Below are 18,178 nucleotides of genomic sequence, written 5' to 3' on the forward strand. Positions count from 1 at the left end.
ACCTCGTGGAATCCAAGGCCTATTCTTTCTCCCCAGTCTTCTTCCCTCCCTTGCCCTCTGCCACTTCCTCTCGATGGTCCTCGATTTTAGCTTAGTATAGTACATTAATGGATGTATACTGTAAATATGTTTTTTTTCCTTTTTTCATATATATTTCAACTACGTCTACATAATCTAAACCAACGGGTCGATTTTGAAGAATCTGCAGCTTAAGTTTCGGATCTGCCAGAATACACCATACATAACAAGTTCAACAAAAAATGGGATAAACGGACAAATATATTTTGTATCAAGATTGAATGTAAATACAGATCGTTAATATAAGGACGAAGATTACTTTTTTAATACAAAAATACAGATCGTTAATATAAGGACGAAGATTATTTTTAATCCAAAAATCGCAAAAGGAGAATATTTTGACAATTTAGTCCTACTTGAGAGGTGACAAAATTTATACTGGGACTGCCAGTGGTGTTGGCCTAACATAACAAGTTTTGATTAAAAAAAAGGATAAAGGAAGAGATTAACAGATTTAAAAATTTGTATCAAACAGGACAACGTAACTAGATCGTCAGTATACTTATCAAGATCCAGATTCACGTATAGCTAATTTAGTAGTGCAGACTAGGAATTAACATGGACGATCCAAGAATGCCTTTTAAACAACTAAATGGTAATAGTCATTCACATGAGACATTTGGACAAAATTTAAAATATAACCACAAGAGAAGAAACGTACATTTACCATAATAAATATAACCACAAGAGAAAAAACGTACATTTACCATAACTTCCTATTTCATCATAATATAGTCCCCTCCAAAATGTGGCTGTACCTAGACCCCAAAATTAATAGACAAAAAGCAATGTGGTAGTACAAGAACCACCTACACATTTCTTATTAAGATAATCTGTAGCCAATGGGTACTAATAAAAAATTTACACATCTTTGACTGTGATATCACTAAACTAACTTCCCATCCAATGTGCACCTACTGCTATGAAATCTCTTATTTGGATTACAGTACTATGGATTGCCTATATGAATACAACCAAGAACGTGATTCACATAAAAACAGAAGAAATCACAAATTCCTGGTTGAGCAAAATAATGAAGTGATCAACCACCATCTAGTCAAAACTAACTTGGATGATTTACAGAAAATTGTGAAGACAGCAGTGCACTATCTTGCCCGTAACTCCACAACTAATCACAGTGAGAAAATCAAACAACGGACCTGCAGAATATGGAGACAATCAGCAAAACTGTATTTCATCACTCAATAAGAAATTAAGGCATGTTGAAAGCGCTCAGAATTCATCTGTATGAGAAAAATAATAATTAAACAAAGCAATTTATAATTGCATTCCGAGATTCCTAAAATCCATTCTCTTACAATTATGGAGGAAGGAATCAACAGTTCAAGAGTGTTTATCAAATTTGTAAAATAATCATGTCCAACTCCAACAACAACAACATACCCAGTGTAATCCCACAAGTGGAGTCTAGGGAGGGTAGGATGTACGCAGACCTTACCTTTGTGGGATAGAGAGACTGTTTCCGATAGACCCTCGGCTCCGACATCAATATATCCATTAGTTAATACAAATTAATAATAGCATAAAGATTTGAAGGTAGACCACCCTCCTCACCACCTTGTATTTTTTGTGGAGTTCTCTACCTAGTCCCCCTTCAGTTAATACTTTCTTCTAGTTTCTTTATATGAAAAACCTCATACTAAAAAAAAAAAAACAGCCACCTTATAGTCTTATTGTTTTTAGAAAAAGGAACACAAGAACTCAAACACCCAGTCTATTCTTACATTTAATGCCCACGGTCAAACAGCATACAGTTTATATCACAAAACATATTATAAAATTTGCCTCACTTCGGTAGGTTCTTCTTACCACATAAACTTCTCTAGCACTCTCTATTTCAATTTTCTTATGTTTATTTTATATGTTACACGATCTATCATGCCATTCGTTGAAGATTGAGCTAGAGATTTGAATTGCCTAAATTCTCCTAGAAGAAGAGGTCAAAGACACATGGATATATTAAGGATAATAATATATAACTTAGTCATCTAACTTTTATCGGCAGGTCAAGAAAATTCTTAATGTTCATTAAACACTTGTTACTGATAGGATCAATATTTATATTCATTGAACACTGCTAAAATGATTGAGTGTTGATCATCAGAACATGTAATATGGGTACCAAGTTTGGCCTTGTTTGTTTCTTGTGCGTACTTTTTCTTCTTTTTTTCCTGATAAGGTTTGGCTTACCACAAATAAAATAATTAGGATCTTATCATCAATTTATTTCAGTTATTTAATTCTCCACATACAGCACGAACAGATTTGTAAAGCCAAACCAAATATTAGGATCAAGGTACAGAAGAAAACAAAAAAGCAGGGAGACAAGAAGAGAGATCTGACCTATTCTTCTCATACTACAAATGTCGCAAGAAGAGCATGCAACAGAGCCCAATAGATGATCACACTAAGCCGTAAAACAGGCTGTCTCATTAGTGTCCGATCACAGGTTACCCTAGTGGTGTTCAAACACAATATTCCGTAAGTTAGATAACAAAATTTCCAATGCATTGAAAAATTGAAGCAAGGGATGAAAAATGAGTACCATAGACCATCTATCATGTCAGTTATGGGTCTTGTAAACCGTGGGACAATCCTTGATGTCGTCATTGACTTGAAACCATGAGCTAAGAGGAAAGAAAGGTGTTATCAGCAGTTCGAAGATGTGAATACCAACCAAACCATAAGGAGAAAAAGACAAGAAACTACGTAAATGAACGTAACTAAGACAAAGCAGGTAAATTTAGCACCAATCTTGGCATTCGATCTTCAAAACAAACAGAACATGTTACTAACAGAAAGCTCCACAACTGCATACCTAGCTAAAAAATGACCTCAAACACGAATGTAAAAAAAATCAAATACCCTCTTCCAACACTCTGTACCTACCCCGCGGAAGCAAAGCGAAAAGAAAGGACTTTATATTTCCAACCAACCAACAGTACCAGTTTCAAGAAAAAAAAAATCCCTAACCAACCATCAGAGTGCCTTCTTAAAACCATAATGTCTTTCTAGGATCATCTATCATCAGGAAAACTCAATCTAGCACCCATCAAGAATGAGTATAAACCAAAAAAAAAAAAAGAGTGAGAGAGAGAGACATCTGACAAGGCATGACACACCACAAGGTTAAAAATGATATAAGTGAAACTATCGAGGTTGTATAAGAATGGAATTTTTTAAATCTGAAGATATGTTGTTTGAAGACCTTCATGCACTATGTTTTTTTTTTTTTTGGGTCGATTCATGCACTATGTTACAGCCCTAACAAAGCCACATCCACAACCACAGTGAAAGGAAACTCAATCTCAGACCATTTGACATTAGTATCAACATTGGAGTCTACTTACAATACTTAACTGGAGAAACAAGAAAATAGAATACATTAAACATGCTTACCAATCAAACAGATTCAAAACAAACTAGTAATAGGAAATCATTACCCTTATCGTCATCTTCATCATCTAGTTTTCCACTATCAGGATCCACATCTATAGCAACAGCTACTTGGTCATTATTAGTTTTTCGCAAACTGCGAACTTGAGATGCAACAGTTCCAGGCACTACCCTTTTGTTGGCCTGCATTGAAAATCAGAAGAAAGTAATGCCAAGAAGTATAGCCCCAGGAACATGAGGCTTAGTCAAGTAATATTAAAGATATTTCAGATATAAGATACAAAGAGCTTTCAGTGCAAATCCATAGCATGTAATTATCATATTCCAATTCAGACTAGGTTTTCTATACGAAGTACACTCTTAGTATTACTACAGGTCTATAGCTTGGTGATAATAAATTATTCTACAACATATTGTTGACCTGCATTGGAAATCAGAAGAAAGTAATGCCAAAGCAGTCCAGCCAGTGTGATGGAAACAACATTTAAATTTAATGAATAGAACTAAATAAATGAAATGACATACCACTGGCTCTATCTCTATAATCTCCGACGTAGAATTTGCTAGTTGCCCCATGTCACTAGCACCTCGAAACATGGTTAATTGAGATTCCTTATCACGCAAAGAGTTCTCAAGAAATTCTTCTTTCCTCACCAGCTGTTCCACTTTATCTTTCTCTACTCTCAACATTGAATCTCTTGTCCGTGCCAGTGCACGCAGATCCTCCAGCTCAGATATCACAGACACGAGCTGTTTCTCTAACATTTCCTTATATTCATGAATCTGGTTAACTTTTGCATCGTCATAATTCATATCATGAGCCTGGACTCGGGAAATCAACTTATCTACCCATGTCAAAAAGTCATGGACTTCATCAGTATTTCTTTTGCTACTCATCTGAGCAGAAGCTATTGCATCATTAGTACATCTTGTAACTTCTTGCCTCAAGAAAGAAATCTCTGTATCTCGCTCTTGTAATTGTGACTGAAGATTCTCAACCTCGGACAGAAGGCTTTCAGATAGCTGATGAAGTTCATCAAATTTGCTTACTGTAACAGAAAGCTTCTTCATAGTCTTCCCACGGGAAACTTCAAGGTTATCCATATCTTTATTTTTTTGAAGGAGGACTCTCTCCATTTCCTCAATCTTGTTTGTCATGTCTTCCATTTGAGCCTCCTCCTCATCAAGTGCTTGCATCAGTGCCTCGTTTTCTATTGTAATACAAAATTTAAGTTATATTAAGTTAAAATTCAGGTTAAAGCTGATAACAACAAAAAGATTTAAGTTCAAAACTTCAAAAAAGTCACCTTGTTCCTTTGCAGCTAGCATGTCTTCAAGTGATTTAACTCTTAACTGTATGTCGGCAAAGTTGGATTCCAGATCTTGCAGTTCTTTTATCCTGTGTGCCAGAGAATCTCGTTCCTCCTCCATCAGTTTCACTTTCCTATGTAAATCATCCATCTGAGCTTTTGCTATCTGAAGCTCTTCTGAATAACTCTTTGAAATAGATTCAGCTTCCTTAATCTGACTAACAAGTTCTGCACATATTTTCTCTCTCTGAATATCTTTCTCCTGAAGTTCTTTCTGCAGATTCGATATAGCAGCTTTCATATCCTTTTGACCAAATTCAGCAATATCACTTTGCACACTCATAATATCTTTCACAGCCATGAATAATCTCTCTATCACTGACCTAATACCTTCCTCAGAAAACCGGTCAGGCTTCTCAGCTAAATCATTTCCTTCAACTAAACTTTGATACACAGAATTGATTCTGGAAGCTCCAGAAGCTACGCTATTTCCAACCAATTGGGATTTTCTGCTTTCAATTTCCAAGACCAAAGTGGTGCAAGCTTCATAAAGCATAGCATTACATCTTTGCACCATAAGCAACTCTGCATCTTTCTCCTTTTGAATAGATTCTAACCGCATCACATCTGTCTTCAACGAATTTGAGTGCTGCTTGTGGTAGGATATCTCTTCATGTATAGTTCTTAATATCTCAGTTATACGAGCAGCTTCTTCATGCAATAAATGGGAGTGCCTGTTTAACTTTTGGTTGATAGAATCAATTTCTTTATTAAAAACCTGCAACAAGTACACAAACATACTTCAACGATTCTTTCAGTTCTCCATCTAAGAATTTGCGGAAGAATATATAGAATGGAATTGTCCTGAATGAAGTTCAGACTAGAAAGGGCATTAATCTAAAAAATTGTTTGAAACAAAAGTTGAAAAAAATCTGAAATTGACATACCTTTTAATGAAACTGATGCAGCAAATTTCAATTTTATATAAACAGTTCAACTTAAAAAATGCAACAGCTATTTGAGGCAGAAGTAGTTGAAAGCACAAAAGAAAGCAGTCAAGCACAGACTGTGGAAGCAGGATATGTAAAATACAGAGCAATCATCTGACTAGTACAAGATAGGAAAGGAACTCAATAAAAATTACGTCAAGAGACAAAAACCCTGTGATGAATTCCTACTCCTAACAGGTAAATAATCAAGGAGAACTGCTATATACCGTTACCAGTGAATTTCAAAAGGTTTGACACTAACAGGATTTACTAATATATGCCTGGCAAATTTCTCAGACATATGGTACACCAATTGCAAGGGAGATTAACGAATTTAGTGTGACAAGAAAATGTATTTCCTGTTCTTTTTCCCCGAAAAAAATCTTTCTTCCCTTCACCAAACTTTTTGAAAAGCAACTACCTTCTTTTTTTGAAAAGTTGAAAAGCAACTACCTTAGCAAACTTCAAATATTGAAGCATGTTCTACAATGTATATTGTTCCCAGCCCAGAATCAATGTTAAAAGGAAATCTACCTTGATCAACCTTAATAAGATTATTGAAGTTCTTGATTATTAGATGCCACATCAAATAAACTAGGTTAAAAGGCTGATTGGGAAATCTTAAAATGCCAAAAAACTTTTTTTTAAAATGAAATAAATATGAAAATTATCAAGACAACCCCACAACCCAAGCAGGAAAAAAATCAGCCGAAGATCAAAGAGCAGGAGAAAGAAGTCAGCTGCTTTGTGACAAACAGCTGTTTTCTTAATAATCCTGTCAGCCTTTTCACAGAACAACTGGAAAATGACAAGAGTTGAGACTTCTCAGCCCAAAGAAATTAATAAGCATTCAGAGTAAGAGATGACATGAAATGACATAAAACAAGGTACCTTGCTTTCTGGTACCGCAAAGGTAAGGCCACTTGAATCAGCCACACGTAGAGGAAAGTGATTTTGATCAGTTTGTTCTAGGCAAACTTTCATACTAGAACCAAGATGGCGCATAGTCTCCAAATCCATGGATAAAACATCATTGAGCAAACGGTCAACAACAAAGAGATCCTCCCTTAGCTGATCCACACTAGATTTTAGCATCGTGATTTCAGCTAATTGGTTCTTTCTTTCTTCTGAGTGAGTGGAAGATATCTTTTCTAGATGTGCAAGAGCTTCATGTTTAGCAACTTCAGCAGATTCTTTTTGCTTGGACAGTCCAGAGAGTTCACTCAAAGACTTTGCTAGCTCCTCTTGGAGGCCATCGTTTCTTTCTTGCACCTCATTTAACTCTGCGAGAAGCAGCTCAGCTGCTCTTTTAGATTTCCTTGCATCATGTTCAGAAGATGTAAGAGCTGATTGCAGATCATGGCATAATTGGCCAACTCCTTTTAGCTTCTCGACTGGATTACCGATGTTAGAGCCAACATTAATTTCTTCCAGGGTACTCAAAATCATGCTCAGGGTATAGTCTTTTTCTGCCAATTGATCTCTCAGGATTGAACTCTCAGATTCTATGGTCTTAATCTTCTCAGGGTATACAGATAAATCTTTTATCCTTTGTTCGTGATCTGAAATAGCATTTTCCTGCAATCTGATCTCAGCCTTCAAGCGCTCAACTTCACCATTCAGCTCTTCAATTAATTGCTTCAGGCTGTCCCGATGCTGCACCAACGATTTGCCTTTCCTAACTGCAACATTCAATTTTTCTCTTAAAGAACATGACTTTTGTTCCTCCTGACTAAGTCGATCTTGCAGTTCTTTATTTTTGATACCCAATTCTTCAAGTTCACGAACCAATGATTGATTATTCGACGCAATATTCTCCTTCTCCTCCTTCAATGACAACAAGTCGCTTAGAGCATCCTCCAATTTTCTGCTGAGAGCACCTCCATCTGCATTCTCATCACAACTGACATTACTTTCTCTCTTTTCTTCATGAGAGATATCAAACCCTTTATCAACATGCTCAAGAGTTGCATCAGACTCGGAAGGTTTCCCCAAAGAAAGTGTGGTATACTTATCTATAAGCTTCCTAATTAGCTGCTCCAAAGATTCAGAGCTACCAGTGCTAAATAACACATCATCTGTTTGAGAAGTCCTAAGGAAATCTTTGACCATATCTTCCAATCTTCTTATTTCACCTTCAAGATGATGAATACGTTCCTCTGCTCCAAGCATTTCGTTCAGTTTCTTCTGCAAGTCACCTACTCTGCTCTGCAAGTCATCATTACTAATTTCAGATTGGGCAGCCTTCCTTGACATTTCCTCATAATCAAAGTTCAGAGACTCCACACTCTTCAAAAGCAACTCTTTCTCACTGATAACCAATTGATACGCATTTTCAAGCTCAGATATTTTTCTGTGTGACTTTTCAAGTTCAGCATTTGTTTCGTTCAGTTTCTTCAGCAAGTCACCTACTCTGTTCTGCAAGTCATCATTACTAATTTCAGATTGGGCAGCCTTCCTTGACATTTCCTCATAATCAAATTTCAAAGACTCCACGCTCTTCAAAAGCAACTCTTTCTCACTGACAACCAATTGATACGCATTTTCAAGCTCGGATATTTTTCTGTGTGACACTTCAAGTTCAGCATTTGTTGATGCAAATAATGATTCAAAATTATCATACTTTTGTTGGAGAGAGTCGTACTGGTTTTGAGCTTCTGAAACAGCAAGCACTAACCAACCAATCCGATCTTCTGGCTCCAAAGATCTTAAGTGTGAAGGCATGTCTATCCTATCTAACATCTCTTCCCACTTCTGAACAAGGTTGTTTCTTTCCATCAAGGATTGTTCAAGCATCTCATTTTGTTCTGCCAACCCATAAAACTTGCCCTGGAGCTCCTCAAATCTTCTTCTAAGGTCTTCGGAAGAACCCAAGTTTGGCTGTGACGCCTCTTTCCATCCATCATCGGCAAGTGCATATCCTGCATCAGAGTATGATCCTCCAACAGAGGTCTTGTGATCCCAATCAGTCAGAGGTAAAGAGTTCCCAGCAACCGACTTCGCCAACCAATCAACTTTATCGATGATATCCTTTGAATGGAAATGATCTGGAAGCTCCAAATCTTCTACAATCTCCTCTATTTTCTGAAGAACAGAGTCTTTGAGAAGGAATGATTCCCTTAATGCAGTGGCAGAATTGCGAATGTACGAGAGCTCAGATTCCAAAGCTTCCATGCGCTCACCTGCCTCTGAATAGGTCTTGAGTTTCATTTCAACTTCCTGAAGCCTTGCATCTTTCAACTGCAACTCCTCAGAGCATTTCTGCAGTTCAGAGGATGTGTCTGCAAGAGACTGTTTAAGACTGTCACGCTGCACAATCAGACCTTTGCCCTTGGTGACTGCTATGCCAAGCTTCTCTCTTAAAGCTGACACCCGTTGCTCAGACAGTTCAAATTCAGCAACTTTCTCCTGATATTGATAACTAATAGTTACAAGATCCTCCTCAGCTCCCTTCAAACTTTCCTTAAGGACTACAACTTCATTTTCACATTGAACAAGTAATAAGCTCAAGTGATCCATTTGTCCTTGCAAATCAATTACTTGTGCTTCCTTGGAAGCATATTCTTCCCTGGACAACTTCACATCTTCAGTTGCCTCTTTATACTTCTGAACAAGGAGAAAGGTCAGGGACTCTAGACATGATACTGGCTCATTAATGTTGATTTCAAAGCTATCTAGAGAAATGACTCCTTCAACCGCTTGAACCATCTTTAAAATAGAATCTGATCCAAGGGATCTTTTGCTCAGTTCTTCAAACTCTGTTGTCCTGGCCATCAACTCAGATTTCAGCTTTTCATTAACAGACTCAACTTGTGTTTTCTCATCAAGAAAACTTTGCAACTGCTCCAGTAGGGAATCAAAAGCACCAGGATGAGATAGATCTACAGATTTCTCAGGATCATCAACTTCAGCTACTTGTAGATGCCCTGGCATTCCATTCACAAGTTTCTTGAGGTTACCATAAATCTTATGCAAAAGACCGAAAGACTTTTGATTTTCAACTTGTAAGAAGTCTAACTTCTCGTTGACTCCGTTACTCAACATTGACTCATGGCGAGCAGCTTCAACTTGACCCTGCAATGCCTCAAGCACATTGATAGCAGCATCAACAGATGCAGCAGTACGGCTACTTAAGTTTATGCACCCTAGATCATGGTCTACACTTGATGGCGAAGAGGAGCCAACGGCCTCAACAGACAAATCTAACCTTATAAGTGTCTGAAAAACCTGATCAATTATAGAGTTCCACTCTTCTTGAAGTATTGATACTCTGTCAGCAACTTCCTTGTAAAAAGCTTCTACCTGATTAGAGATGCAAGATCCCACTTCTTTGCTGCTTTCACGCATTTCACCCAGCTGGTTCTGCAAAATAGAGAGTTTCTCCTGAAAGCTACTAAGATTCTCCCTTAACTTACTGTTCTCAGCTTTTGTAGCGACTTCTTGCTTGTGCAAAGCTTCATTTTGGACCATAAATTCTTCCTCCCTTTCTTTGGCATTCCAGAAACATCCCCCTAAGCTTTCATTGAAAACCATTAACTCAATGTTTGCTCCTTCCAAAAGATCAATGTGTTCATTCAGAAACTCACATTTGGCCCTCAGTTCTTCAGCAGCAACCTCAGTGGCTGTTTTACTACTCTTCTCTCCTTCAAGAAATTGGTAGCCGTTGCCAGCTCCCAACACCAAATCTTTCAGCAACGCCCTTAATGTTTTTGTTTGCCCTTGAATCTGCACAAGACCTGCATCTGTTTGATTTTCAGATGACTGGAACTCATCTGGTTGGTGCTCGTCATCATGGTCCTTTGTCTCAAAAGCTTGAATAAGTTTTGACACACCAGGTGAAACCGCTTTACCAGACGACCTACTCATAGAAGCTGATCTAGAGTGCATATCTTCAACTGCTTTCTCAAGCTTTTCAAGTACTCTCTCTGCCTCCTCCACGTGTCTTTTCATAACTCCAAACCAATTTGAACCATCATCATCAATTAGATTTGCTGGTGCAAAGCTAGAGTGGCAAGAACCTTCAAGTTGATGCCCAGCTTCTTCCTCAGACTGATATGCAAAGCTACTTTGGTTAGGTGACTCTGTTTTCATCGTTTCAGACAACTCCAAGCTTCTCTTCAGATGCATGTTCTCCTTGGTTAGATGTTCAATACGCAGAGATGCGTCTTTCAGGTCATCATCCACCTTATTGCACGAGTTCTCATATTTTGCCAACTGAAATGACTGTTTCTCAGTCTCAGAGAGAAGATACTTCTTCTGCTCCTCGAGCTCGTCTCTCTCTTCCATCACCAAAGTCAAATGCCCCTTTGCTTCGGCCACTTCCATCTGCAGAGCTTCAATTAGAGACTTCGACTCCTTAAACTCCAATCCTAGTTTCTCAGTTTCACCGACCACAGACTTTTTTTCCTCCTGAAGCTGTTTCTTTGCTTCTGTTACAGATATCAAACTCTCGTTTATGTTCTTGTTCTCAACCTGAAGAGTTTCCACAACATTTTTGTAGTCCAACAATTGAGCAATCAGTTTCTCATTCTCACTGATAAGGTGTTCCTTCTCTCCATGAAGTTTCATTTTCTCCTCTCTCAAAGAAGTGAAATTCTGCGATAACTTTTCATTATCCAACTGCAATGATCCGAACAAAGCTTTAGACTGCGCTAGATCTGTTCCCAATTTCTCATTCTCAAGAAAAAGATTCTCCTTCTCAAGAACAAGATTCTCCTTCTCCTCCAAAAGCTTCTTATTTTCTTCAGACAACAAATTAAGGCTTCCTATTAAGCTCTCATTTCGAACCTGTAAAGTAGCCACCAAATTCCGGTAGTCAAACATCTCTGAAGACAGACTTGCATTTTCACCAAGTGACGTCTCCAATTTAGTCTGCAACTCATTTATTCTTTCAGAAAGTTCTCCAACCTCACCTTTAGAAATGTGAAGCTGCTTTTGGAAGTCATCCCTTTCAGATACAATCAATTGAAATTCAGATCTCGATTGTGCAAGCTGATCAGCAAGGATATCATTCTTCTCTCCAAGTTCAGTTGATGAAGCTTTGGCCTCAGATATTTGATCAGTCAACTTCTGATGTTGACAACTGAGTTTCATTTGAAGTTCTGACTCTTCAGCTAGCTGCAAACAAGATACATCTTTTACAAGACTTGCTAGGTATAGTTGTTCTTTGAGCTTCTCAAAAGCGTCAAAAAGTTTCAAAGAAGGTACATTTGGAGCTGAGTCTCTGCACATGAACAAGAACCTAAAGTCATCTTCATCGAGGTCTCGTACCACCTCCGCCAGCTGACACAAGCTAATATAACTTGCATCTGATCCAGATGAGATATTCACCATTTTGTTCTCCACAGAATTCTCAGAAACAATATCTCTGGAGTCAGAAATTTGAACCTCATCCTTGTGATTTTCATATTCACCAGAAGCTGAAGTCATTTCTAGTTTTTCTTCCTTGCATGAACTAGAAACCGCATCTTCCATCTGATGACCTACCATTTGAGAACTTATTACAGAGAGTTCATCCGTTTCAGGTAATGAATAAACAATATTTGGGAACCTACCTCTGTCCTCTGCTATTTTAGCGTTCTGAGTTGTCAAAACAGTTGTTGGAACATTATTTGGCTCGCTGAGTTGAATGTATTCAGCTTTTGTCTCCTCCTTGCCCTCATCTCCCACTAGAGTGGCTGTCTGGCTAATAGAATTCTCACTTGGTTCGTTTAAAGGAAGCTTCTTGTCTCCTTCAATCTCTACCTCAGTGCTTGAATCACCTTTCTTCGAACCTGAACCATGTGATTCCTGCATTGTCCCTACCCAGCAACAATGAGACTTTCATTACAGGCAAATATACACAATTGGAAATATGACATGCAAAGGGCATAGATATCAAGAGAGAAGGCACAACCTACATCTGTTACCTGCTCCTGCGCATGCAGCCTTTCCATTTCTACTTGGTGAGAACCTGCTTCATCAGCACTGGAATAAGATGAGAATTCAACAGGCACATCTGTTGCAGAACTTTTAGTGGACATGTCAGAAGCAATAATTCCTGGAGCTTCCAAATGACCCTCTTTTACATCCTCGTTTACCATTTTGGCATTAGCATGCTCAGAAATTGAAGATGAATCAACAACACCCCGATCACCTGAATCTGAATTCAACGCAGCTTCAAGTTCCCCAGCATCCTCTTTTACCAGCTTACCACTGGTTGGTGTTGTTTTAACTATGTCAACATTGATTGACTCATCAAGAGTAGGAGCTTCAGCATTTTTTGTGGGAAGATCCTTTTTGGTAAGCGACTCCGAGGAAGTAGGAGCACCACCACCTATGTGAAGTGGTTTTTCTCCATCAGGAACTTGGTTTGATTTTGCCGTCACATCGACAAGATCTGGAGTAGCATCACCAGCAGATTTACTGGCTTTACTTGATTTACCACCTTTCCCGTCTTTCTTCTGTCTGAATTGCTGAAGCTGGTAAAGATAAAAATATCACATTAAACGGGAACAAAGCATGATAGGTTTAATTTACGAAAGAGATCATACAGGACACTACTAAAGTCATCCATACATCGCCAGTAAAATCTTTATAATCTGAGTTTCCTGCAATACTAGCACAGGTACAAGATACGAGTTTCACAAGTCTACATGACATTGAGTCACACATGAAAATGTGAAATCTTCCAAAATTAGGCAACATAACTTCAATTTTTTTTTTTGGACAATTTACATGCACGCATATACATACAGAGACCATAAATAATTCATTAAATTGTGTTAATAACTAAAAAGAGCTTACAAACAAACTTTATTAATTTGTAATGCCCCGCACCCCAAATAGTACTTTCAATATGCCTAAGGATGGAAGGCATGAACCAAAATTGGTTTGATGAAAACAGGATCTTGGTTGGCAAGAAGACCAATGCTGAGACTATGGTGACCAGAGTAAATAAGGCTACCTCATCAAGAACAAGAAATGTATAGCGACGCGGTGAAACAAGAAGGGTTACAGCGACGCACAAGGATTAAAGCATCACAGTAAATCACGTTTTGGTATGTTTTTGGAATTTTTATGTTTTGACACCGTAACTATATTTTTTTTTGAATAAGGTAACATTTGACACCGTAACTATATAAGCTTCAACATTAATGTGTAGTAAGGATTTTGATAGCCATTAACAGTCACTGGATAGGATGAGAATATTAGGGTGAACCTAATCAAGATCAAGACTCTTCAAGACTAAACTTTGACAAAGCCGTACTCATAGATAGTGCAGTTAGAAGTAAAAAGAGTTTAAGAGCTTAGAAGGTTGATAACCGTACTCAAAGCCTATTCTTTCATAGTTGCATAGAGCACAGGTATATAACATTTTTATTAAAGTTTTGTGCTTGAAAAGCATGCTGGACAAGCGTATAGTAGATATGAGCATTTTGTATCTGTGCTTATAATGTATCGTTTTTGAGAAAGATGAAAAAAGAAAAAAAAGAAAAAAAAAAAAAAAAAACATTATAAGCAGCAGACACATCACGCTCATATCTATTATACACTTGCCCCAGCATCTTATAATGTTTCTTGAGATCTATTTGACAATTTTTAAAAATGTAATATATGAGAATCTATATATGAACAATTGATGCAAGTTAAGCATGATTTTGACTTAACAATCTAGTAAGCTTACCCCCAGTCATCGACTTCCATATGATCTATAGACTATACATGTAGGTATCTTCTCCTTACACCAAATGGACCACTCCACTCTAACTTAAGGAAGCTTATGAGAGCTGGAGCCTACGGAGAGTGGCATTTGACAAAGCCATCAGGAAGATCTGGACCATGGTCCCTGCTTGTATTTTTTGGTGTATCTGGTTAGAAAGGAATAGGAGATGTTTTGATGGGGAGTCAACTCCTTAGGTCTTTTGAAGGCAACTCCTTAGGTCTTTTGAAGGCAAGGTGTGTTACCAATCTGTTTAGTTGGTCCAATTTGTTTCCTGTTGTTAATTCAGAACATCTTTTGGACTTCATTAGCTTACCGGTTCTAGCTTAGATAGTTTTTGCACAGTCAGCTGTAAGCTCAAATGCCATTTCTTGTAATTCTTGCATCTTATTGATGCCTTTTATTAATACCACTTACTTCATCACCTAAAAAAAGAATACATGAAATATGACCCAAAAAGAGTTGATGCTAGCTAAATCTGCTTCAGCATCCTGGACCATTCTCTTATTAATTTCATTCCAAATTAGCCAAAAGACGCATAATGATGCATTCTTCCATGCTACCTTCCTTTCACTACAGATATTCGGGGACGCTCCAATATCTATTTTACTCGATATACTTTTTGCTATCAACGTATATAATAACTTATTTCCTAGTTGAGATACTTAAACTATCCTAAGTATGAAAAAAAATCTTGGTAGGGAGCATTTCCTCCTTTAATGGGTCTTACGCGGTTAGAATCTGAATTAGTCGGATGTAATGATTTTTTTTTTTTACAGTTTAGCAACACATTTTTTTGACAGTTGCACACAGCTCAACTATTCCACCAGCTACCTACTATCTCCCACCGAGATACCGAGTAACTCTGTCACCAAGCCTGAGGCAGATAGGCAGAACCCACCTAGAGCCTGTTTGGATTGGCTTATAAGTTGGTCAAACCAGCTTATAAGCCATTTTTAACTTATTTGGGTGTTTGGCAAAAATTGTAAACAGCTTAAATTAAGTTAAAAAGTGCTTAAAATAAGCCAAAACCAAGAAGTTGCTCAACCCCAACTTTTTTTTTTGGGCTTAAAAGCCATTTTGGTTTGACCAATAACTTTACCCTTTTATCCCTTATATTTTCTGTTAATTCCAATACTACCCTTACTTCTAAAAACCCTTCAAGCACTTTTATCCAAACACGTAATTGCTTATTTATAAAATAACTTTCAGCACTTAAAAAGTACTGTGAGCACTTATGCTTAAAAGCCACTTTTTTCAGCTAATCCAAACGGGCTCTTATAGTGTAATGATTTTTATTGCACTATATATCACGTTAATTAACCAACAATAACAGGTAAATTACTATTCATAACGAGCCTAATATGCACAAAAAAATTGATAAATAGTGGTAACTTGTTATAAAAGCTGCATTGGTAGTATACTTTTTGCTGTCAACGTATATAATAACTTATATCCTAGTTGAGATACTTAAACTATCCTAAGTATAAAAAAAAAAAAAAAAAATCTTGGTAGGGAGCATTTCCTCCTTTAATGGGTCTTAGTGTGAGAATCTGAATTAATCAGATACCGGGTAACTCTATCACCAAGCCCGAGGCAGATAGGCAGAAACCACCTAGTGTTTTTTAAGAGTTTAGCGACAAGCAATTCAAAGCAGTACAAAAAAATAATGATAATAATAATAACACAAGTGAATGTCATGGCAAAATAATACACAATTAGAACTCTGTGTACGGAAATGATAGTTACCTTTTTACGACCGGCAGCAAGCAGATCGGTTCGGCCTTTATTCTTATCCATCCGATCCGACCCGATCCGATCCAATACAACTCCAATTCTATTAATAACAATATCAATCCTTTTCTATCACCATTACCCCCTTCAATAATCCAACAAAATTCAAATAAAACAATCAGAATAACCTAATTTTGACATATTCCAATACAGAAATGAAATGAAATGAAATGAACGATTCGGTTACCTTGAAATCTCCAAAATAAATCTGTATGTTTCAAAAAAAAAATTCTACTCTGAATATAGTTATATCTAATTTCTCTTGTTTTGTGTTGTGTTGTGTTGTTTTGTTCTATTTTTGGGCTATTGGAGTAAATAATGAGTTGTTTTTCGGTGATTTTATATTATCTTAGATCTGACGCAAAGGTTGTTGGTTCGAATTTCTGGTGAAAATTGGGTAGGTCCAGCTTCGGTTATTATGGGCCTGTCGACCACACTTATTGCACAAATAGCCGGACGAATTCACCGTTTACTTTTTTTGTTTTAGCGGATGTATGTAAACGAGAAACTTACGTAAATTTACCCTTAGGTGATCAAGTTTATCAAATATGGCCAAAGTATATACTATCTATACACTCCGTCTGTATACTTATGTATATTATATGTATAGGCATATATATTATGATGATAGATATGTATATGTTGTGTATATTTAGTATAAATTATATGTTACCTATACACTGTGTAAACATTTTGTAAATTGAATGGCTAATTATTATTTGGTTGTAATTTTCCTTATATAAATTGCACGCTGATTACATACAGCTACATACATAAATATATAGACTATCCATGTATTTTATATCCACCAATTATTTTTAATTTAAGTGGTTGGATGAATGACTATTTAAGTAATTCATCTACAAAGAATAACACGTACCCAACCCATTTTACTTAACATATGGGTTGGAAAAAAGGAAAAGAGAATTTTAATTAAAAAAGAAAAAATATAAGAAGAGAAGGAGCAATTGGAAAAAAAAAACATAAGCTAATATTTCTCTCTCTAGTGCTCTCGGCGCAGTTTAAGCTTAACGTGTGCCGACCGCGTCCATGGCAGGAAAGAGAGCACGAGGTCGACCAAAGAAGGTTCCATTGACAGGGGAAGACAGCTTAATCCCATTTATTACTTCGGGTAATAAATCGACGGCAACTACTGAGCACAGATCTACTAAAGGGAATGAAGGGGTTAGGTCTTACCATGGACCATCTGGGTCGGATGGTCCGATGACCCAACCACCTGCAAGCCCAAGTAAGCTGCAAGAGGAATTTAGAGCACAGATGATACCAGTGGCGATGAGTACGGTCCCATCAGTTGCTGTCGCTAATGCGAACTCTGCAAAGGGGGAAACTCAGCCAGAAATTCCAATTCATGAACCACCAACGCGACAATCGGAGTGGGTTGGTTTATTTTCAGGAAATCGAGCTGCTAACAATGGTATGGCCCTATCTTATATTCCTCCAGTTATAGTTAATGGTGAAATTGTGGTCCAATTAGAGAAATCTGAAATGGAGGAGGAAACAAAAAAGTGGAAAAGTGCTTTGATAGTTTATGTGATCGGAGACACACCAGGCTGTAATTACATGAACAGGTCTATTAACCAAATGTGGAATTCTGTGGCTCAACCTGAGGTGTTTTATCATGAGGAGGGATACTATGTAGTTAGATTTCAATCCTTGGAAGATATGTATGAAATTATGTGTTCAGGGCCCTACACTATTAATAACAAGCCATTGATACTCAAGAAGTGGAATCCTAAATTTGATTTCCAAGCTAAATTTCTTACTGAGATTCCATTGTGGGTAAAGTTTCCTAAATTGCCAATGGATTGTTGGAGTAGTGCAACTCTGAGTCGTATTGCTAGCGCCATAGGAAACCCAATGTTTGCTGA

General features: G+C 37.4%; 1 protein-coding gene across 7 annotated transcripts; it reads right to left on the minus strand.

The window, feature by feature from the left end:
* Positions 1–764: 764 nt before the first annotated feature.
* On the minus strand, positions 765–16,670 carry LOC132609500 (uncharacterized). Of its 7 annotated transcripts, XM_060323513.1 has the most exons (12): positions 16,477–16,670; positions 16,245–16,374; positions 12,694–13,254; positions 12,349–12,613; positions 12,002–12,276; positions 6,686–11,911; positions 4,803–5,583; positions 4,021–4,706; positions 3,543–3,678; positions 2,645–2,726; positions 2,443–2,554; positions 765–1,238 (listed from the first exon to the last, which is right to left on the minus strand). In XM_060323513.1, the coding sequence occupies exons 2-11, from the start codon at positions 16,293–16,295 to the stop codon at positions 2,452–2,454; spliced, it is 8,166 nt and encodes a 2,721-aa protein (XP_060179496.1). In that variant the 5' UTR covers positions 16,296–16,374; positions 16,477–16,670; the 3' UTR covers positions 765–1,238; positions 2,443–2,451. The 7 variants fall into 7 exon arrangements, with proteins under 7 accessions (XP_060179496.1, XP_060179495.1, XP_060179494.1 ...); XM_060323512.1 differs by having other exon boundaries at positions 6,686–12,276; positions 12,349–12,583; positions 12,703–13,254; XM_060323511.1 differs by having other exon boundaries at positions 6,686–12,276; positions 12,349–12,583.
* Between the last annotated feature and the right edge of the window lie 1,508 nt (positions 16,671–18,178).

This window comes from Lycium barbarum, chromosome 9, assembly GCF_019175385.1.
Source record: "Lycium barbarum isolate Lr01 chromosome 9, ASM1917538v2, whole genome shotgun sequence".
NCBI lineage: Eukaryota > Viridiplantae > Streptophyta > Magnoliopsida > Solanales > Solanaceae > Lycium > Lycium barbarum.